We start from the raw sequence: 21,954 nt of genomic DNA on the forward strand, positions 1-21,954 counted from the left end.
AATTGCACTTGTGCCTGACAATGAAAGCTTTGTCGATTTATTTCATCCTCGGACCAATCATGGACGCTTCCCTAGTAAAAGCATGCTGTTGGTGTTTTTCTCTATTGGATAATTTAATAATGACAAGAAAAAGGAAGGAAGGGAAAAGGGAGAGGAAATGGCGGCGCTTTGGAGGTGGTCGGTTTTGTGGGTTAGAGAGTGGTGCCAGCCATTGTGATTCGCTGGTGGAGAGAGAGTAGAAGGAAGAAAATGAGGAGGAAGAAAAGGAATGGCAGCCATGGTTATTTCAGGGAAGGACATTCATAAAGAGTTGTTTCTTTTTTCTTATTTATTCTAGGGAAAACGATAAACCACGATGTCGTTGAAGATTTTTTTTTTTTTTAAATCCCAAACAATATCGTTTTGGATTTACTCTACTCTGATCTTGGGAAACTTGGAACTCTTGCTGTTCTGCGTCTTTCCATCTCCTGACTTTGGGATTCTCATTGCTGTGCAACCATACTATATTTTGATGATGTGCTTATAGCTTGGACTTGAGAGACTGGAGTTTTGTGTTCAAGATTTCAAACTAGAAAGGAAGAAAAGGATCACTATGCCTCTTTGGAGAGATAATCACGCTGGATAAACAGAGACACTGTTCACAATCTACAACTCATTCATATTACGATGGCTGCACATGTATGTACTCGGCAAAAGAACTACGCAGCATACTGAAGCCATATTAGGCTAGGATATAGCGTATACCTGTATGTGGATCCCTTTGCAGTCGTGTTTTTAACTGGTCATATGAGGTAGTGTTCATGTTGTAAAACAGGTAATAAAAAAATGATCATCTGATTTCTATTTTGCTGGCTTTGATGTGTGTCGCCACAGAAGCCCACTGGCTAGATTGTTCAGTGCATGAGAAGCCATTGGTACGACCAAGCTTGAGGATACAATGGTAGCATAGCCATAGACAAATCCAACAAAGGTTGCCCTGAAAGAAGTTAAACAATAGAACTATGATTTTACGTAAAGGTAACTGTCGTTCTGATAAACCAGCTGTAAATTAACTGACGAATATGGAAATAGAAAACAGAGATTCAGGAATGTTCTTCAAATATAGTATTCATAGACTTTGAGAAGTTGATGTGTACCTAATGGAATATTGGGGCATAAAAAGTGATTACTGATTCATTATTGGTCTAAATGAGAAATGGAATTAAAACCTTCCATTTAGCCATAGAATAAAATGAAAAAGAGCTTGAGCAGGTCAAAGCGCATAATAAATGTAGCATGGACAGGATAGACATGTAATTCCAGTTAACAAACTGTAGAAGTGAATACCAGACAGCAAAGGAGTACTTTCGACCGTTTCCCAAATGTAGAACACCAAATATGGTGGCAGCTAGAAGCACACTCTTCCAATCCATTCCAAAGAGTGGTAGCAGCGCACCTCGGAAAAGAAGTTCCTAGGCAATCCATGAATTCACATAAAAAATTTATCTTGGTTTTTCTGAGAAAGAGATTATACATGCATGTTTTAGAGACCTGAGATTATACATTCACTTACCTCAGTAACTCCCGGCAAGAATGAAACAACTAAGTAATCCAAAGGTTGAAGTGATGTAAGGACCTGCATGGAAAATAAAGAAGTAAAGACTGGTGAGGGCTTTCAGCGACAAAAATTTCTAGCATTTAGAGGTAGTTGGAAAAACTAAGAAGGTCCAACTCAGTAGCTGAACCATAAAAAAAAAAAAAAAAAAAAAAAAAAAAAAAAAAAAAAAAAAGAAGAGAATATTGAAAGATAGAACTTACGTAAACAAATTTCAAATCATTCCACATTTAATTCTAACTAGATGACTTTCTGTAGACAGTGATAGAGATGATAATAGATTAAATTAGAGATTGAATCAGAAAATTGAGTAGAGTACCTGCTGATTGGCTGCTTCTGTTGATTCAGCAAAATCTGGCCATGTCTTCAGTAGCGAGTATCTGCATGATGAAATCAGTATGACCAATCCTGTAATCAACTCAAGATGCCACATCTCAATACCAACTGTAAAGAGAAAGTAAAGATGAGAAACTCTTTTAAGTATGGTTCATAAAGAAGGAAAAAAAAAAAAACCCTCTTTAAAGTACTCAATAAATAGTATACACGCAGACATATAACTTTGTATTTGGTCAACAGAATAACAGCAGGCAGAGAATAAAAACAAAGACATCTGGATAGCACTTCAGATTGAAATTATCCATCATCAACTAGCAGCCATTTTGCCATGTATTTGGATAGGGACATTTACCAGATTCAGAGTGAATTATTTTTGGATTACAATACTATCAGGGAAAAAAACCAAAACATCAGCGAAGATTGATCATAAGTTCTATAGGATACAAAATTATGAAAATTATGATGATAAACGTTTTCCTTGAACATGGCCATGAGACGACATTTAAATTTGGGCAAGAATCTTCAATCTCGTCAAAAACTACACACCACCCAATGAAGCTTTAACCTTAACTATGATGAGTTGTATCCATCTTCTTTGACTGATAAATTTTTGCTTGGGCTGCATTCTTTGTCATAGCTCCATCTACATGGATGAAAATGTGACTCGGACATCTAGCATAGCCATCTACACCTAGACCAATAAAAGAAGAGAGTACTATGAACATTGAGTTCAGGTTCAGTGTCCCTCAGAGAGACAGAGAGGACTCCCATCTTGGTCCATGCCATGAGGTAATGGGTTGTCTTCCTGGTTCCTGGTCCATGTTGCAGGAATAAGTGGGATCATTCCAGCGTTTTAATGTAAATCTAGATGCGGATAGTTCTCATCGAGAAGTCCTTAATTTAATCATAAAATCCAACCGGCATATCCAACAAATGTGGATGATAATGGAGGGCAAATCAACTTTTTACTTTATCATATTTCTAGTGTCCAGCCAAATACTAAATGTTCACTTTATTTCTATTTGCACAAGAAACAAGGTTAAAATAATGAAAACAATTTTATGAACAACCAACTGGAAAATCAAAGAGGCAAAACATGAAAATTTATACATGAGACTTCTGTAGAGCAGTCGAGGATTGGCAGTCCTTCCATTGATGCGACATGAGACACCTGGAAATTAAAATCAGGGATCACCAAATAATGTGCAGATTATTCATGATGTCAAGCAATAAAAATTGTGCATATGGATGTTAATGATCCTTCCACTGATGCGACATGAGACACCTGGAAATTAAAATCAGGGATCACCAAATAATGTGCAGATTATTCATGCTGTCAAGCAATAAAAATTGTGCATATGGATGTTAATGATATCAATCTAAGCTCTACAACTTAATCACATGATCAGAAACACTAAGCATTGTGTATCATAGACAAGGAAAGATGGGAAAGTCAAGTCCATTAGTTTCTATACAACAAGAGACAAGATCAACAAAAGAGAATAACTCTGAAAAGATTTCATCCAGATGTTCCTGAGCAAGTATGCAAGAAAGTAAAGTAAAGCCTTGCCTGTCGAATTAATATACCCAAAGCAGCTATCAACGCAGAAGTGACAGTGCATGCCTGAAGCACATCACTTCTTGAAGCGATATTGTTTAGTGTACTTTGCACAGGCTCCACAGAATTATCGTCTAAAGAAGACTTATCTGATAACACTACTCTCTCTTCTTCTAAACCCTTCTCAGTACTTTCCAGAGCTATACCATTTTGTGACCGCTCATCCCTTGTCCATTTTTTCACTGATTTCCGTCTCGCAAAAGTCCTTGTGCGAAACTTATCGCCCTGAAAAATAAATAAATAAATTATTTTCAGTCTCAAAAAGATAAGACAACCCGCATAACAATTCCTAAAAAGAAAGGGGAAAAGTGAGTATCTTACGCTAGGTGATTTGGCAGGTAACTGCAATAACTGACAAGAATCAATTAGATAGAGGGCAGTGAACTTCCCACCTAGTTATAGTTATGTTTAAGAGAAAAGCAAGAACAGCTTTACTAAGCTCTCAGTGTCAGTGACTATATTCTGGAATCAATGAAAGAGAGAAAGAGAGAGAGAGAGAAGAAAGACTAACCCATGAAGGTAGAATTTGACCATGATACGTGGTTGGTTACAGAGTAGATATTAGCTGAGGTATTAGTAAGCAAAGCCATGGTAGTTGATGGCCTCCAACTTCAATTTTGATGACCTATAGAGAATTGGAAGAAACCTTGAAAATCAAAACCATTACAGCTCCGGTCATTTGTTTTTTCGTTCTCCGTCCATTTCTTTTTCTGCACTAAATTTTGTCCTTTCGCCACGTGGATGGTCATCAATTTTCACTAATCATTTTAGTGTCCAGCCGGGCTATGTATTATAGTAATATTTTTTAAACATTCTATATTAATATATTAAAATTAAAATTATTAAGAAATATTTAAAAAATAAAATTTTTTAATTTAATTGTAGAAAAATACACACAAATCATTTAAAAAGGAGATACAATCTATACATACAAGATACGTAGAAATGCAATAATTATTATTTTTAAAATAATTTTTATTTGAGAAAATATTAAAATAATAATTTTTATTTTTTAAAATTTATTTTTTATATCAATATATTAAAAATAAAAAAATAATTTAAAACAAAAAAATAAATTTTAACAAAAAATAAATTAAAATTCATTACCAAACATATCTGCATTACCAAATGTTTTGATAATCTATATATATCATGTCTTAAATAATAGTATTAAACTTATTTTGATTGATTTAAAAAAATTAATTCAATCAAATATGATAACATATAATTAATTTAACTAAATTTTTAATAATATGATGATCTGCTAATTAAATTAAATTATTGAAGAATGGGAAGGAATTGATTTGGGAATTTGAACAAGAAACAAAATGAAACGGAGCAGGATTTGAGTTGTGGAATTGACGGTGATTTGTTTGCTGTTGCTGATGGTTTCGTTAGGTGCGAAGTAGACAAATATTTCCCACTCAAACCCAAAATTTGGTGGTTTTTTGGTCCAGCCCGGAAGTGTTGAAAGACGGAGCGTTTTATAAAATAGATCGAGACGGTGCCGTTCTCTGATTTTCTATTGTTTTAGTGTACAAACGATCATTTCTCAATGTATTTTTGATATTTTTAATACGTGGAATTATAAAATTTAAATATAAATAAAGGAATTTCTTAAAGATAAATAATTAAGATAAATTTCTCTTATCTATTGCATTTATTATATTTATATCTTTATTTTATAACATCTAATTTCCTAATTTTTTTTTTAATTAAGTCCTTCCATCCAGGTTTATAGAAATGTATCATTCACCATTCATTCCAAGATTCATTTGAGCTTTAGAAGGATATAATTTTAATTTTCCAGAAAAATAATTATTTCTTAAAATTTAAATGGTTGAGAAGTTTTTTATTTTCAATTTTTAGAACATTGTGAGCAATTTTTCAATAATATCCTTATATAACCAATGGAGCTCTTGGAATAAAAAAACAATTGCATAGATTTAGATGAAAAACTTGACAAAAAGATATATTGTAGAATTAAATATTATACAAATATATAACAAATGCAATTAAAAACGTGTGGATATATGGTAAATTAGCCTGGCAAATAAAGCCATTTATCCTACAAATTGATGTGATTTTAATTTCTATTTTCCTAAATAAATGAAATCATATAATCTTTAATATCATTAGATTGGCTTCCAAATTTGAACTTTGTGGTGCCTGGGGATAGCCTTTAAAAATACTTTCTGTTTTTTATACCAGCACATCATACACAATTTAATGAGGCAAGTTCATCGGCTGGGAGGAGAGGGTGACAATCACTTACTCGGAAAGCAACATGGAAATGGCCAGACATGGAAATGGACGGTGACAAGCTGAAGAAATTCTCGCACGATTCCATCTTAGAAAGCAATAAAACTATGTAACATTATGGTACAAAAATATCTTGGAATGTCCATGCCCAATAATTGCTTTTTTTTTTTGACAAACAATTATACAGATCTCTCAGTACTTTACATTAACCTAATAATTATTAATTTAAATAAAATATAATTTAAAATATCATAAAAATAAACACAACCTCTTCCTTCTTAATATTATATATATATATATATTTTCAAAATCTATCTATCTATAATATTATCATATTTTTTCTATTTACAAAATTACTAATTTTTTATTTATAAAGTTACTAATTTTATCATAAGATAGCTTCCACATCCATCAAAATAAATATTTTACAAGTATTAATTATTACCGATCACAACTTGCTACTACTACAATTACAAGCATCGCCTATAACCAGTCACAATCCTTATAGACTTTTTATATGATCATGGATAATGAATTAAATTACTTTAACTAAAAGATCCACTGATTATCCTTCCTCAATTATAATTTCTAATAATTGACTCTCATCCTTCCCGTTCTTTAGTACTTTTCAATGCTTTTGGTTGGAAGGATCTATTTACATCCTTCCCCTCTCTTGTTGTCAAACAACTAAATGGATGATAACTTATCTAGCATTTCTCCTCCCCCTTTTCATCCATCTCTGCTCACAAACACAGCCCAAGTGATTTAAGAGTGGTAAACAAGATGAAAACTATATGCACAAATTCTACTCTAACATCCTTTTTCATTATAAGAAACATAGCATATGGCATGGTAGGACAAACGTGAAATGAAGACAACCTCAGGTGTATGTTTTCTAATGATGTCATTATGACTGTTCAAAAGGAGAAATACAACTGGGTACTGCTGATAAGTAAGCAAAAATGTGCTTCCACATGATCCAAAAATGGATCTCAAATTCACATATTTAGAGATTTATATTAATTACGAGGATGCTGACTTCCAAGAACTCAACAAAAGATGGGATCGATCATTTTGTGTAAGAATCAGGGCCAATAGTTCTTACCGGTCTCTATGTACATTTGGAGGCCAGCATCTCCCCTCTATACATCATTCTTCTTATTTACTTTCAATTCATATTAGGTACTCGTAATACATTAAGAAAAGGGAATCGTGATAATCTTTTGGCAAGCTATTGACGTAGAGATAGAAGCGTGACAAATCCTCTTTGGAAACCGCTTTTGTGTCAACAACTTCATTGTTACAAGTGAGAACCCATAGGTCTTCCGAGTTAACTCTCTTTAAGCTGCCACGGCAAAATGGGCAGGACTCTGATCTTGTGTTCCTGCAATTATACAAAAAACCATACAAGTGAAATTAATGGCAACCCTCTTCAATATCAAGCACTCACATTGGAAAAGGGTGTTGGTATTGCATCAAGATTTCAAGGCTTGTAGTTACCAGTTGCGGTAGCATTTGATGCACATTGCATGACAACAGTTAGGCAAGACCATTTTGGTGCAGGGCTCCAAACAAATTCCACATTCATCTTCCCTCTCTAAATCAATATTGGCAAGCTTGTTATCTCCTTCCACCTTATTTTTGCACAAACTCTCCATGCCAGAATTCTCTCCCTTGACATCTTCCAACTCTTCTAAGTTACTATGAAGCCGTTGAAGAGATGGTGATATAACACCTGTTGCTCGATTTCATGAAATGAAACAAAGTCAAATAAAAACATAAAATCAGAATGGTGGGGAATTAGTTGCAGTGCATTTATATCTATGGTCTATAAATCAAGAAATGCCAAACAAAACAATCTTACATAATTTACATACCATAGAATTCCCGAATTGTTGCTTTCCTTCCGTGCTTAGATAGGCTAGGTCTACCATCGCTATATACCTGCACGATATTAAAGAGCAAACACATAAAAATTTGCCCCAAATATACAGAGCAGGATGAAAGAATTGGAAACTTCGGCAAACTATCTTTTTAGAATCAACGGACCAAAAGGAGAATTGACCTTATATAAAAGTACATGAAAGAAATTTAGATATCTAGGGAGCAGGCAAATGCATGAACAATCTATCCGTTGTAGCAAAAAGAAAAGGAGAGGTGCCCAGCGATTGTAAACTAATTTCATCTGCAGACGCGCTCCATCCTTGCCCCTTGGAATTGCAGCAGCCCTGGTACACCATCATTCACATCGTGTAACAAAATTAGCAAGACTCAGTCACGCTATCAATATTTAGACAACACTGGTCACTAGAAAAAGAACAAAACTTATAACCATTTTTTTTTCCCTGAAAACAGAGAGCAGGCATAAAGAGAGAGGGAATCCCAACTATCTCCACCTCTTAGCACTTGGAATTGCATGAAATTTTAGCCAAAGCAGCTCGCTTTAGCCGCAATTGAGTAGGCAGACATAGCAATACCAGCACCAAAATCCATTATTTATGTGTGTACATGGATATTGCAGTCTTTTTTTTGTTGAACAAATAAAACTGAAACATAAACTCCCACTAGAAAACATCCATCTACAAATTCACAAAATCTGCCAATTGCTTGGTACAAACTAAAAAATGACCATAGAAAACAAGAAGAAAAAAATCCCTATCCTCTTTTTCCTCGTATCATTTCAAAACGAACTTTTGTTGTTGTTGCTGATCATAACAAGGGATTCTTAAAATCCCAACTACAAAAAACAAAAACAACCCATGTGATCAAAAGAGGAGTTGGAAAGAAAAAAGAAAATCAAATGACTCACAAAGCATTGGCATGCTGGATGTCAGCCTCCAAGACCTTGAGGGAGTCTTGGTAAGATGAGTTGCTCAACTGATAATGCATCATCTCCATCTTTCTCAAACTCAAAGCCGAACAAAACAAGCTCAACTAGGTTTGCAGGTGTGTTAAGCAATAAAAAACAACAGAGAGAGAGAGTAGCTAAAAAGCAGAAGGGATAGGGTATGTGCCTCTAGCTTGCTTTCTCGGGGCGGCTTTGACACTGACAACCCTTGGTTTTTTTATGGTCAGAGAATACGTATGTATAATTCTGATGTGGTGGGTGGCTGCGTCTTGTTCGTTTGTTGACGATGCTCTCCTTCCCCTTTTCTTTTGTTCTTATCTAATCTTTTGCTTTTAGCTGTTGCCTTCCCTTTTATTATTTCTTTATAGCCCTGCCTTTCCTCTCTCCTCTTTCCCCTTCTGCACTTTTGGATTTTATGCTATTTTTGTAGATAAATTATTAACAAAACTATGGGGTTTTTTCCTTGCTTCTCACGGAAATATGAGAATTTTAATAAAAACAATTTACAAATATTATTTTTATAAGATAAAAAGAGGTGTAATTGTATAACTTGTTTCGTGATTATATTTTTTAAAATATTTTTTTATTAAAATAAATATTAATAATATTTTTTTATTTTCTTAAAATTATTTTTGATATTAGTACATTAAAATAATTTGAAAAAATATATTAATTTAAAGTAAATAAAAAATTATAAAATTAATTTTTTAAAAAAATATTTTTAAAATCCGAAAATAAACATGCTAAATTCTCACTCTACAATCAAATACCCTTACAAGAAGTTAATAACAAGATTTGGTAGAGATTCTTGATAGAGTATTTTTTAGGTAAACTGCCTATTATTACTTAAGTTGGGTAATTAAAAAATAATTGTTTGAGTTGGCTTTTTTATTGCCCTGTGGATTTGGTGGCAGCCTGATTTTTAATCATAGAATAGAAATCCCTTAATATATGAAGACGTCGAAGCATATCTATATAATATAATATAATATGATATGATATAATATATGGTGGCTTTAAGACGATGAAAACCCTGTTTAGTCCTCTTCTTAAACAATATAATATTCAGTGGATGAGATAAAATAATAAAAGACTATATGGAGTTATTCACACAAACACCACCTAAAACGTGGAATCCAAGCCTTAGGACAAGGTCAACTCCATTAACTTCTTGTTGAAGAGTATGTTATAAATTGTTTTTTAAAATATTTTTTATTTAAAATTATATTAAAATAATATTTATTTTTGTTTTTTATAATTTATTCTTTACTTCAAAACAATTTAAAAACAAGTAAAAAATTAATTTACAGAAAAAATTGATATAACATGCCTTTCCAAACCAAAAACATTTTCAATACATCAAAACAATTTAAAATCTCATAAAATAATTAATTAAAAAAAATGGTATAACATGCCTTTCTGAACCAAAAGCATTAATTGATGCTTTTAGTTTAGGAACGTAGTCGTGGTGTGATCATGCCCGCAATGCAAACCATATTCCTAAATCAAAAGCATCAATTGGATTTGTGCGGTTGAGCTTCAAATCACGTTTCTAAAATAGAAACATTAATTAATTAATGTTTTTGTTTTAGGAACACAGGTTGCATGTTACCTGCGCCTGAATTCCTAATAAAAAATAGTGTTTGATATTATAAAAATTATTGTTTTTAAAATATATTTTATTTAAAAATATATTCAGATAATATATATTTTAATTTTTTTTTAAATTTATTTTTAACATCAAAATACTAAATATTTTATTTAAAAATATATTTAGATAATATATATTTTATTTTTTTTTAAAATTTATTTTTAACATCAGCATACTGAAACAAAAAAAAAATAAATTTATAAAAAAAAATATATTATTATTTTTTAAAATCCCACCGCATAAACAGACACGTCTGTAAGAGTCAGAAAATTCTGCTTGGGGCACCTCACCCTCTCTCTAGCTGTCTGGTAGGGCAAGACACTTATTACCTCTTCCAGAACATCACGGTATTAAATAGGAAAGTTAGTGTTTTTGTAGGGCAGGCACCTCTCAATTGCTTTTTCTTTTTTCTCTGGTCAAAGTTCACAACCTCTCACTTTTAAATTCTATTGTATCAGTTTAATTCAGATTAAAATATGAAAAAAGAAGAGTGGATATGGTGTAAGAGTATATGTTACAGATAGAGTATATGTTACAGATAGGCGAAGGCTGATGGAAAGAAAACTATCTGGCTGCTGGGACAAGGCAACCATTAGATTGGTCAGGGCTCTCAATCTCAAGAAAGCTTGTGAGTAATGTTTTCCGGGAAGATTGTGCCTTTGAACTAGCAGATTGTAGTTTTTGGCTGCCATCAGTTCCTTTTTCAATCTTGTTAGCTTCTTGTATAGCCAAAATTATTTCATGCATCCTTGGCCGAGAAACTGCTCGTTGTTCTACGCATTGGATTGCAACTTCAGCAATCCTCCAAATGGACTCAATCTTGACATTTCCAATTAGAACAGGATCTACAATGCTCATCACATCTCCTTTACGAATCAAGGACCTTGCCTGCAGAAGATAGCAGCTCACGAGGATGATTAAGCCTTGATTTGATTTCATATGTAGTGAGCATAATAGAAATATATGGGCTTCAATTCAAGAAAGATGACTATATGCCTTTGAAGAGAATGGTGATAGCAAGAAGTGCATACCCAATGAACAATGTTCAATTCAGAACCAAAATCTTCTATTGAGACAGGTTTTTTTCCTGATACCAATTCTAAGAGAACTACTCCAAAGCTGTAGACATCACTTTTTTCAGTCAATTGCTGATTTGCATAGTACCTGAAGAAGCAGTTACACGATTGGTGAAGCACGAGCAGAAGTAGTAGAGAATGATGGGTATGCACAACTGATGAAGGTGGCTTACTCCGGATCCAGGTACCCGATTGTTCCTCGCGCCACACTTGATACATGGGTTAAATCTTCTTCAGCTTGCCTTGAGAGCCCAAAATCTGACACTTTTGCTCTCATATTGATGTCCAGGAGAATGTTGCTTGTTTTAACATCTCGGTGTATGATACCGGGGTTGCATCCGGTGTGCAAGTATTCAAGTCCTACAAACATCTAAATATGAGTTTATATTGTGAACTTGTAAACCAAATACTAATGCATCATAAACAAACCAGAAGTTCAATATTAACCTTTTGCTGCATCCTCTGCGATCTGCAAACGAGCTAGCCAATCCAAGTGCTTCTGGTTGACAGGACCTATTAGAAGGTCATCTCATTGATTTAAATGGAAATGTTTCTAATAAAGAAACAGAAGGGTGGAAAATAAAGCAATTGTAATGTGCAGATTGCAAACCATGAATGTGATCACGCAAAGTTCCATTGTGCATGTATTCATAAACCAGAATACGCTGATGTTCTTCTTCACAATATCCAAGCAGAGGAACCAAGTTCCTATGATGAATTCTTGACAAGAGGGCAACCTGCAGGTACGTTAATGTAGCTAATTAACCAGCCCTTTGAAGTTCATTATGGTTGCTTCATTTCTTGGTCTGATCTTATGCTAACTAAGTTTCCTGTTCTTTAAACCTTCAAAGTTTCAAATCTCTAACTCAAACAAATTATGTGGGGTGAACATAAAGTTACCTCAGTCACAAACTGCTGCGTCAGATGAGTGGACGAGTCAGTCATTATCTTAACTGCCACTTCTTTTCCGTCTTTCATTTGCCCATAGTAGACAGTCCCAAAACTTCCTCTGCCTATTTTCTTGGAAAAATTCTTGGTAGCTTCTTCAAGCTCAGGGAGCGGAATATAGTATGAAACTCCTTCACCCATTATATGCCAACCCCGTGCTACAGAATACGCATTCGAAGGCTTGGCACTTGCACGCAAAGAATTACCTGACAGACTCAAGAATACTTGAGAAATGCACAAAAATTTTCTATGCAACATGAAGATAACTGAGGTGTGTGTGTGTGTGTGTATATACAGACCTTGGACTTCACTTTTTTTATGAGATGTCTTTCTTTGAAGATTACGCAAGAATAGTAAACTTCCTATCACAACAACTAATAGACCTGCAAGTATGCCAATCGAAAATCCAACTATCAACTTCGAGTGCATCTTTTTTCTTGCCTCTTTGTGTAGCCCAGGATTATGTTCATAACTGCAAGAGAATAATATCGTAGCTCTTTATAAATGTTCTGAGGCATACGATTTGATGGTTCTTGTATCTTATTCTCTATACCAGTTTCCTATGGAACAAAAGCTAGGCACATCTTTTATCATCATATAAGCCAAGGGGTAAGCGATGGCATAAAACAATTCGAAATACTCACTTAAAGATAACTTTTCCAGTTAAAAATTCTGAAGGTATTTCCCCACTAAAGGAGTTGTTCTGTATGTACCTGTCACAAGGGCACTTCACAGTTAATGAGTATCATAGCAGTGTCATGGAAGCATTACCGCTAGGATCAAAAGATTAAGTGTACTTCATATTGCAATCAAGAGTCTGGTGAAGTGTGAATCATCATATATAGTGTATAGAGACAGTTAAATAAATCAAGAGTGCTACTTACAGTGCCTGTAATTTAGGCAAACTGCCAAGGTACTTGGGCAATGGACCATTCAGTTTGTTGTTCTCCAGATGCCTGGATGACCATTGAATAAAGCAGGCAAGGACTAGTCAGTTGTTCTACATCTAAATTTGCAGAAACATGCACTAGTAGAAACTGCAGTTTTAGGATAGACTGATGGAATGTAAAGCATGAATTTCAAAGCTTACACAATTTTCAAATTAACGAGATTGCTTATGCCAGGGATAGGCCCTGTAAGGAAGTTACCATCCAACCACCTAAGAAAAAAGAAAAGGATTAAGATGGATCATAATATGAAGTAGTACAACTCAACTATTGCACAACATCACTTACAACTCTGTCAATTGCTCCATGTTGTTAATCTCAGGTGGAATCTCTCCTTTCAGGTTCTTTCCTGACAATGCACTGTTCAGCAGGTCAGCAGAGTCACTCTTATAAGGATCTTAGAAAGTCCGAAACATTAACTACTTAATTATGTGGAAAAGTTTATGGAGTCCATTGCAAGTTAGCAACACCTTTTAATATTGCGGCATTGGCTGTTCTATGAGCTTTTAGATCAAGTATAGCAAATGAATTTCCATGGCATGATGAATTTATTGTTTCTTTGAATTCATAACTGTAGCATTCAGTTAAGCATGGCAAAGCAAGTACTCTAGTTGACAAATCAATGAATAGATATGAATGGAGTAATGAGTATCCATAACAACTGCAACTACTAGCGTTTTTCAAACACTAAGTCTAAAATGCCAAAATGCAGTGTCCAGAATGAAATATATGAAAATGATCTGGAATTAACTAAGTAAGAAGAGGTTACATTTTTGTGATTCTTGGTGGTGAGGTTGAGGAGCAATTCACCCATTCCCAGTGAGCAGGAACACAAGGATCGCCTTGTTCATTTGCCCAAGCACTTTCAGCAGACAGAAAGCGAAGGGCATTGAGAACAGTCACTGGCAATTAAAGTTTTAATTATTCATACAGCTAATATTGGTCAAGCACGTTCTTTCTCATACTACTAGGAAAAATTAAGCAAAACATAATGATTTGGAACCCTGCGTACAGATGGTTTTTAGGATTAGTAATAGGCTGAGGTTGTAGGCTTACCATCTTTGCTGTCAGTCTTTGGTTCAATCTTTAGGTATTTACTAATCTCAATCGCATTTAAGAGTGGTCCTAGTGTAGAATCTTGGGTCTTGACAAAAGAGAATGAAAGAACAAAATCCAGAGACACATTCATGTAGCTGGGTTCATAAAGAGTGTAGCTTCCATTGGCATTTTCTGCTATATTTACCACTGCATTGCTGTAGTCAGATAAGTAAGGTTGCTTTAATTTGAATTTCCGAGTCTCATTGGCTCCCAAGTCTTCAATTTCGGCAAAATATGCATAAGCTCGGGCATTTGCAGGGAAATCTTCAAGATTCAATCTATAGCTTAGCATCTCTTCAGTGCCAACAACAGCTGTTTGCATTACTTTAACTGGAGGGTATTCTCTAGTCCTAGTGTCTACGTACTTCGATGTATTGATTTTAACTGTGCCACGGGCCACCCCTACAAGGTAGTTTTGCCTTTTCTCGAGATCTGAACCCCAAATTCTGTCATACGGATCATCCGGGTACCTGAGAGAGGCAAATGTTTTACATTTTGACATCTTTCCATGTTGCACAAGAACTAGATTTAATGGAGGAGTGGAAAGCTAATTAATGAAGTGCTCAATTAATTCCATGTTATCTTTCTGCAACAATTGGAAATCAGCTAACCTTATGGCATCCTTGCTTAAAGCACCAAAATTTACTCTAGCTGCTACCTCTAAGAAGAAATTATCCTCAAAATCAGTGGCATACATTGAAAGGTTGAAGGGTCGCAATTCCAGAGTGGATATGAAGGGAGAACCAGTTGTAGCACAGCATATGCACACATCAATTGAACTTGAAGGAGCCCTTATAATCATTTCCTTAACATACACTCTTGAAGCATCCAATACTACCATAGTCGACCACTTAGTTGTGTCCAAGTAGAGATCAAATTTGGGGTAGGCATCTTCATTTTCCGAACTTCCGTATTGAAAAGTGGCACGGACAAGATACCGCCTTCTCTCTTTGGTACCTAGAGTGTAACAGTACTTGTTGCTGTCTAAAGGAAAGTCTCGCCGTCTTTGATACTGTGTATTTCCATTTGAAACCTGTGCTTCTGATGATTTTCCATACTTCATGATTGTACCGTTGTCTGAAACCCATGCCAGTCCAGTTCTTGGATCAGTGTAATTACTTATGCCTCCACAATCTATACTGATAAATTCTGCATTTTGAAATTGGTTATATTAATTTCTTGGATTTTCATCTATATTACAAACTCCGATTCACAGCACAAAAAGAGAAAGGGATCATCGCCAATCTTTAAGAAATAGATTGCTATTACTGCTATCATCGCAAGAGAATGAAAACATGCTTAAGATCCCAACAAGAATACAAGTTGTTATCTATATCTTTGTGTTACAGCGTAGCTAGCACAGTGTACAAAATGAAAAGAAAATATCCTTAAAATAAACAATAAGGTTGCAGAGTCAAGAAGAACTCACCTGTAACTTGGCATATAACAGAAGATACAAAGAACAGATAAAGAACCAGAAAGTGAGAATACAGAGCCATTAAAGAAAGGGAGACAAAAACTAATCCTATGATCTATTTTTTGTTAGAACTTCAAGTGATTGATGAACCCCATAACTGTTTGTTAAGCTGAGCATCTAACACATCTTTCTTCCACAACCTAGTACTTACTTTTCACCTCTTTTTTTTTTTTAATTGATGAGGTTGTGCAATGTGTGATGTTATGGCCTTCTTTTCTCTTGGGAATCTTCTTTTTCCCAACAAATCAAAAGATTTTAAGTTCTGCTTTATTTCCTTTGTGAAAGAGCGTGACTCAAGCTGAACCTACAGGGTGGAAAAGGAAGCGCCAACTTTTACTACACACGTTTGTTTCTGTTGAAAAACCTTTTAATTTTGTTTTTAGTTTGGATATGTTATAAGAGCTTGAATATGATGTCAAACACAGAGAAATCCGTAGGGTTGTAACGAAGATTTGAAGGGAAAGCTCTGTCTCTCTCTCTCTCTCTCTCCCACACACACACACACACACACACACACACACACACACATCTCACACGCGCACACAACTCTCACACACAAACACACTGCGTGTGAGCGAGAGAGAGAGAGGGAGAAAGAGAGTAGACATTTGGAATTATGAAAGATAAATATTTTTTATTTTTGGAATTAATTTAATTTAATTATTAATTTTTTAAAAATTTAATTATGCATAATATTTCCTGAAGTTATTTTTTTTAATATGACTAAAAGGTTTTATCTTGAATTTTATAAATATTGGTATGTACAGGTGTGTTTTTAAATTTCCACAAATATATTAATTTAAAAAAATATTAATGTTCTTATAAATATCACTTTGATATTAATAAGAATAACTGGAAACAATTTTTTTATTTTTTATAATAAAAATAAATTTATTTTTTTATAAGTATTAAAAAATAAATAAATTTATTTTTTTCCTATGTTTTTCTACAAACTCTTTCTTTATGCTTTTCATAAATAAATAAATTTTTTAAAAAAACTTATAAAAAATATTATTTATAACTTTCAAGGTTTTACTGTATCTTAAATATATTTTTTTTGAATATATATTTATTGTTAACATACATAGTGGGGTAATTAACTCTCTAAAGATAATGATTGTCTCAAAATTTTCTTGTTATATCCAATATTCTGATAGAATATCCATTTAATAAAGATATTTAAGAATGTATTTAATAAAAAAATAATTTTTTTAAAAAATAATTTTTTATATGTTTTTGGATAGTTTTAATATGCTAAAATAAAAAATAATTTTTTTAAAAATAAAATAAAAAAAATATATTATTTTAATATATTTTAAAAAATAACTATTATTATATTCTTAAATTATGATTAACACAATCAAGTTTAGAGTAAAGTGAGCCAAATCCATTTGAGTCAACATCAATGACGTTTTTTATGTAATAAAATGAAATCATTATAATAAGATGTTGACCCATATTGATCCTATAATCCATAGATTGATTCGATACACAATTATTAAGCTTTAAAGGGCCCGTGGGGACTGGGAATCAAATACCAGCCATGCACGGACCAACCCTTGACGAAAGAAAAGGGGATAATGTTCTTACTGTTGAGGAATTTAATAATTTTCTTTACTTTAGCTTTCGCGAAACACAAAATCTGCTTCTTCTTTTTTTGGTCACTTTGGACCAACTTGTCTTTAACTTTACAAATATTTACAAAATACCAGTTTGAAAAATAATGCAGATAAAAAGCGTCTCGGGAAATATGATTATAATTGTTTTTTATTTTAAAATATATTAAAATAATTTTTTATTTAAAAAAATTATTTTTAATATTAATATAATTAAAATAATTAAAAAATATATTAATTTAAATTTTAATTTTTTTTTAAATATTTTTAAAACACAATACCAAATAAAAATATAGTTTATAAGAACACAAAAAAAGTTTTGGGGTGTTTATGAAAAGAGTATCGTAACAATTATTTTTTAAAGTATATTTAAATAATATTTTTTTATTTTTAAAAGTTTTATTTTTAAGAGTAATATATTAAAACTATCCAAAAAAATTAAAAAATAATTTAAAATAAAAGTGTTGTGTATATATATATATATATATATATATATATATATTGCCATCATCAATAATAAAAATAAAAAGTTTCTACGTGGGCTCCCAAATTTAGCCCTCCAGGTTCACAGGGTGGCCAATTTCACCTCAAGAGTTTATTTTGTTTCAATCAGCCCTCATAATTTTGGTTGTAGTTTCAACTCCCACTTCACTTATTTCCATCGGTAATTGAAACGGAAAAAAATAAGTAAATTTGAATTTCATCCTTGAAATTCATGAGATATTATAATATCAACCAAAGTATTAGAGTGAAAAACACAACCAAATAAGAAATAACAAAGAATCCTGCTTTACTTTCCTGGTCTTAAATTTGGTGGAAATACATGCTCATTTCGATATTTTTATCAGTAATTTGGTAAGGAATCCTTGTTTTACTTTCCAGGACTACTGTAATTGCCATCATCTGCCAAGTTGAGGTATGCGGGCTAGAAATTTGTCACAAACAAAGATCATTTGTATTGTTGTGGTTACAAGCCTAGAGGCAATCCTACACGAACAAAGATAAGAGCCGGTGAATTTGAACATGAAACTTCACCTGTGCTTTCTTAATTTGTAATTGAAAAGGGGGGAGGGCATCTCCATTATGTTTCTTACTTTCTTTGTGGGATTGGCTGAGTCACAAAGCTTTTGCCTTTGATCATTTCTTTGGTTTGTGTGTATTCTTCCTGTAACATTCCTTTTCTTTGCCGGTTGTGAAACCGTCTAGGGTTCAATAAAAAGAGGTGAGGTTTGATAGGGGTTTTGTGGTGGGGTTCTGCAGGGCAGCTGGTCTCCCAGGAGATAATGGTGTGAATTGTGTGCAAAATGAAATTGTCATATAGCCCCATTGCCCTTTTCATCTTGTTTTTGGTGGAATGGATGGACTGTGGCTTGTACAGATGCCCTCCCTAGTTATGTAGCCTTCCTCGCAGACTTGTATACAAGGTGGGTTGATGTTCGCTTCAGCTTGTACTCTATCACTCCTTCCAAGTATTTTTCTTGGAGGAGGTAAGAGGGCATAATCAGAGGGTTGTTTTTTGAAAAGCAGCAGAATCCATGGCGTTTAACCTACCTTTTCCAGTACCTGAGACTCGTGCGATTCTGTTTGATTACATGATCTGACTTGTAGAAGCCGAACTTGTGGAACACAACGCTAGCCATTATTGTACATACTAGTGTACGATGGAGAAGTCTGATTTCATCCACATGTGGCTGGTTAGAAAATGACGTTTCAGAGGTAGCTGCATGTGATCGACTAAATTGCTGGAAACCACCCCACGAACTATGAACCAGTTGACTGCAGGTGCTCTGAAAATTCAATAAACATCATCAGCGGCTGCTACAAGATGGAAGGTTAAGCACTTGGAGGTATGTGCGATGATTAATACATGTAAATACTAAATGGTAAGTAATAATAGAAAAGATATGCATGGCATTCAACTCAGCTTTTTGGAACCTGAGAGTGTTGGGGATGCTAAAGTCTAGAAACTTATTTCTCTTGAGAGTACCTAGTCTCGGTTTACTATGCTGTGTCAGTACGGCAAACATCATGGATTCAATACATGATAGTCTCGGTTTACTATGCTGTGTCAGCAAGGGAAACATCATGGATTCAATACATGATACATGACATGTTTGTTACCATCATGAATTTGCTTAAGAAATCAAGGTGTTGCCTCTTTATGTTTTTTATGCGGTTCGACCTGTTGATGACAGCTGAAACTTTTCATAGCTGGTTAATATATAGTAGAAAACTTGATTTAAACTCGTAAATCTATTCTCATCTTTGCACCTCTCGGATAGTAGACTTGTCAAGGAGATGATTGTTCTGCAACTGCTCTTTGAAGAATGTCAGGTGAGAAATTGTACAGGAAAAATAGTAACTAACGATATCTATTTCCAATTCCTTCATGATTTTGATGCGGGTGAATCCCTAGTAGATCCAATATTCACATCCACCAATGAATTTGGAGTGGATGGTTCTAAACGAAGATTAAAAGACCTGAGCTCAATCCAAAGAATCAACAGAACCGAAAATGCCTGTGACAGGACCAGGTTTCAGTTTTAAAATTGCTGAGCGAGCTATGTATCCTGAGAAAGACGTTTGAGTCTAGTTTCCATCGCATCAACAGTGCAGGATTTGGAGCTTTCCACCAAACGTCATGACCAATTTACTCACAAGCGTGCACGCTGCTACAACAAGAATTCAGCAGAACCAAAATCTCTCTGTCATATATTACAACTCGCATGACTGCCTCTTAGTCAACAAACATTCAGTGGAGCTTGGACAATCCTCCTCCCAGCTCACTTGCATGTCAGTAGCTTTACTTGTCAATAAAGACAGCAACGTGGGCTATAACTAGAGGGAGGTCCGCATGGAGACATACGCCTAAATGATAGATATATAGTTGAAAATTCCCTTCAACTAAGCGCTGAGTTATGCTTGTTTACTAAGCTGTCGACTACCTCTGGCGGATTCGATTGAGTCTTGAACTAGCAGAACTCTAATCTTCAAGAGGCTGCTTCTGTATCCTTATAGTGGCGAGCTTTATCCCTGTTCATTGCACCTTCTAAGTACTGGATTTTATTATCATTAATCGAACTTGATCAACAACTTCATTGCACCTTCAAGATAACTCCTGCCTTCCTGCGATGATGGGGTTGTCGGCTTGGTCAAAGCCAACAGGGAGTCTGGGCCGTCTGGCCCGGTCATCATAGCGCAACCTGTCTGGCGCGTCTGAAATCAACTCTGGTAGGTCGGGCATCACCCTCCAGTTCTCGTTTCTTCGAGCTAAAAGACAGGAGCCAAATGGACCCATTCCATCGACCTCACACAAGCCGTGGGCCAGGCAAGAACCTGTCAGGTAAACTGATATGAGTCGATTGAAATTTCGAGTTAAAAAAACTTGAAAGGAGTTATTTTTATTTTTTTAAAGACTCTGCTTTTTTTTTTTCCTAGCATAACTTTGATAAGATATTCTTCGATAAATTACTGAATTGACTTATTAAATTGTGTTAGGTTTAATAATATTGCACAAAACTTAATACCAGAAAATAAATCATTATATTAAATTTTAAATTTACTTAATCTTTTTATAAATTCTTTTTTACAGGACCTAAGTCTACTTATATAGTAGCAGAGCCATTGAGGGGTAAAAAGAGGCAATTGTCCCCTTAATTTTTTTTTTAATATTAATATATTAGTTTAGGAAATTGTTGCTACAGGAAAATGAAAAAGAGAAATTGTTATTGTTTATACTTGTTAACTTATACATTAATATAATATAATATAATATATATACACAATTCATTCAATAATTTTTTTTCCTTTTGATATAATATAATATAATATATATGCACAACCCATTCATAATTTTTTTCTCTTTTTCCTTTTATTTCTATATCAAATCAATACTACAACCTAAATATAGAATCTTCTTATTGACAAAGAGTATTTTTTATCTTCTGCCTTTGCTGCTTTATTCTTTTCATGAGCTGCTGTATTGTTTTTTTTTTTTCATGAGCTGCTATTCTCTGCCTCTCTGTATGCAAATTTCTTACTAAGTATAGTTAAGCAATTATTTTTTTTTGCCTTTTGCTTTATATTTTAGGTAATTTTTTTATTTTTTCTATTTATTTCATTATTTAATTGTAATTTTATTCTTTTATAATTAGTTACTAAAAATCTTAGGGTATATGATAATTTAGGGGTTTTGATATGAATATGTTCAAAATAAATGTTTAAATATACTAATTTAATCAATTAAATGTTTATTTTCTTTTTATAAAGAAATAAATTAATATTCATGCAAAACCACTATTATTGACATCTCTTGCATTGGTAGAGTAGTTTATTGAAATTTAATATTTTCACATGAGTTGTTTGTAAGTAAAATATCAAGTTTTTCAAGAATTGTTCCTCTTACACATGCATTAGGCATTGCTCCTTAATTAAATATCTAGAAATAATTAAGTATAATTTAATCAACATACTTATTATATGC

The 21,954-nt window shown here is 33.6% G+C and overlaps 3 protein-coding genes across 6 annotated transcripts; all 3 read right to left on the reverse strand.

Moving 5' to 3' along the window:
- Positions 1-576: 576 nt before the first annotated feature.
- LOC105129308 (CAAX amino terminal protease family protein) lies at positions 577-4,247 on the reverse strand. Its single transcript, XM_011031298.1, has 8 exons — positions 4,060-4,247; positions 3,870-3,940; positions 3,501-3,773; positions 3,041-3,101; positions 1,914-2,038; positions 1,553-1,615; positions 1,327-1,451; positions 577-976 (listed from the first exon to the last, which is right to left on the reverse strand). Exons 1-8 carry the CDS (start codon positions 4,136-4,138, stop codon positions 841-843), a joined length of 933 nt encoding a protein of 310 aa, XP_011029600.1. The 5' UTR covers positions 4,139-4,247; the 3' UTR covers positions 577-840.
- Positions 4,248-6,697: 2,450 nt separating this feature from the next.
- LOC105129310 (uncharacterized) lies at positions 6,698-8,991 on the reverse strand. The gene is made up of 5 exons (XM_011031299.1): positions 8,620-8,991; positions 7,876-8,038; positions 7,688-7,754; positions 7,311-7,545; positions 6,698-7,194 (listed from the first exon to the last, which is right to left on the reverse strand). The coding sequence occupies exons 1-5, from the start codon at positions 8,706-8,708 to the stop codon at positions 6,984-6,986; spliced, it is 765 nt and encodes a 254-aa protein (XP_011029601.1). The 5' UTR covers positions 8,709-8,991; the 3' UTR covers positions 6,698-6,983.
- Positions 8,992-10,663: 1,672 nt separating this feature from the next.
- LOC105129311 (probable LRR receptor-like serine/threonine-protein kinase At1g67720) lies at positions 10,664-16,366 on the reverse strand. 4 transcript variants are annotated; one of them, XM_011031301.1, is made up of 15 exons: positions 15,808-16,362; positions 14,990-15,527; positions 14,337-14,848; positions 14,050-14,182; positions 13,569-13,640; positions 13,424-13,492; positions 13,218-13,289; positions 12,978-13,046; positions 12,633-12,805; positions 12,286-12,539; positions 11,996-12,122; positions 11,833-11,898; positions 11,559-11,745; positions 11,341-11,473; positions 10,664-11,197 (listed from the first exon to the last, which is right to left on the reverse strand). In XM_011031301.1, exons 1-15 carry the CDS (start codon positions 15,875-15,877, stop codon positions 10,874-10,876), a joined length of 2,799 nt encoding a protein of 932 aa, XP_011029603.1. In that variant the 5' UTR covers positions 15,878-16,362; the 3' UTR covers positions 10,664-10,873. The 4 variants fall into 4 exon arrangements, 2 of the variants coding, with proteins under 2 accessions (XP_011029603.1, XP_011029602.1); XM_011031300.1 differs by having other exon boundaries at positions 12,286-12,805; positions 15,808-16,363; XR_843039.1 differs by lacking the exon at positions 11,341-11,473 and having other exon boundaries at positions 11,474-11,745; positions 12,286-12,805; positions 15,808-16,365.
- Between the last annotated feature and the right edge of the window lie 5,588 nt (positions 16,367-21,954).

This window comes from Populus euphratica, unplaced genomic scaffold, assembly GCF_000495115.2.
Source record: "Populus euphratica unplaced genomic scaffold, PopEup_1.0 scaffold18.1, whole genome shotgun sequence".
NCBI lineage: Eukaryota > Viridiplantae > Streptophyta > Magnoliopsida > Malpighiales > Salicaceae > Populus > Populus euphratica.

Coding starts and splice junctions, on each gene's coding strand:
- LOC105129310 (XM_011031299.1), bottom strand. CDS start 8,708: ATGGAGATGATGCATTATCAGTTGAGCAACTCATCTTACCAAGACTCC. Junction 8,039..8,619: donor ATCCAGCATGCCAATGCTTT/GTGAGTCATTTG, acceptor ATGGTGTACCAG/GGCTGCTGCAATTCCAAGGG. Junction 7,755..7,875: donor TTCATGTACTTTTATATAAG/GTCAATTCTCCT, acceptor AATATCGTGCAG/GTATATAGCGATGGTAGACC.
- LOC105129308 (XM_011031298.1), bottom strand. CDS start 4,138: ATGGCTTTGCTTACTAATACCTCAGCTAATATCTACTCTGTAACCAAC. Junction 2,039..3,040: donor CTGCTCTACAGAAGTCTCAT/GTATAAATTTTC, acceptor TTCTCTTTACAG/TTGGTATTGAGATGTGGCAT. Junction 977..1,326: donor AAGTACTCCTTTGCTGTCTG/GTATTCACTTCT, acceptor AACTTCTTTCAG/GGCAACCTTTGTTGGATTTG.
- LOC105129311 (XM_011031300.1), bottom strand. CDS start 15,877: ATGGCTCTGTATTCTCACTTTCTGGTTCTTTATCTGTTCTTTGTATCT. Junction 13,493..13,568: donor ATGGAGCAATTGACAGAGTT/GTAAGTGATGTT, acceptor CTTTTTTCTTAG/GTGGTTGGATGGTAACTTCC. Junction 11,899..11,995: donor TTTGCGTGATCACATTCATG/GTTTGCAATCTG, acceptor ACCTTCTAATAG/GTCCTGTCAACCAGAAGCAC.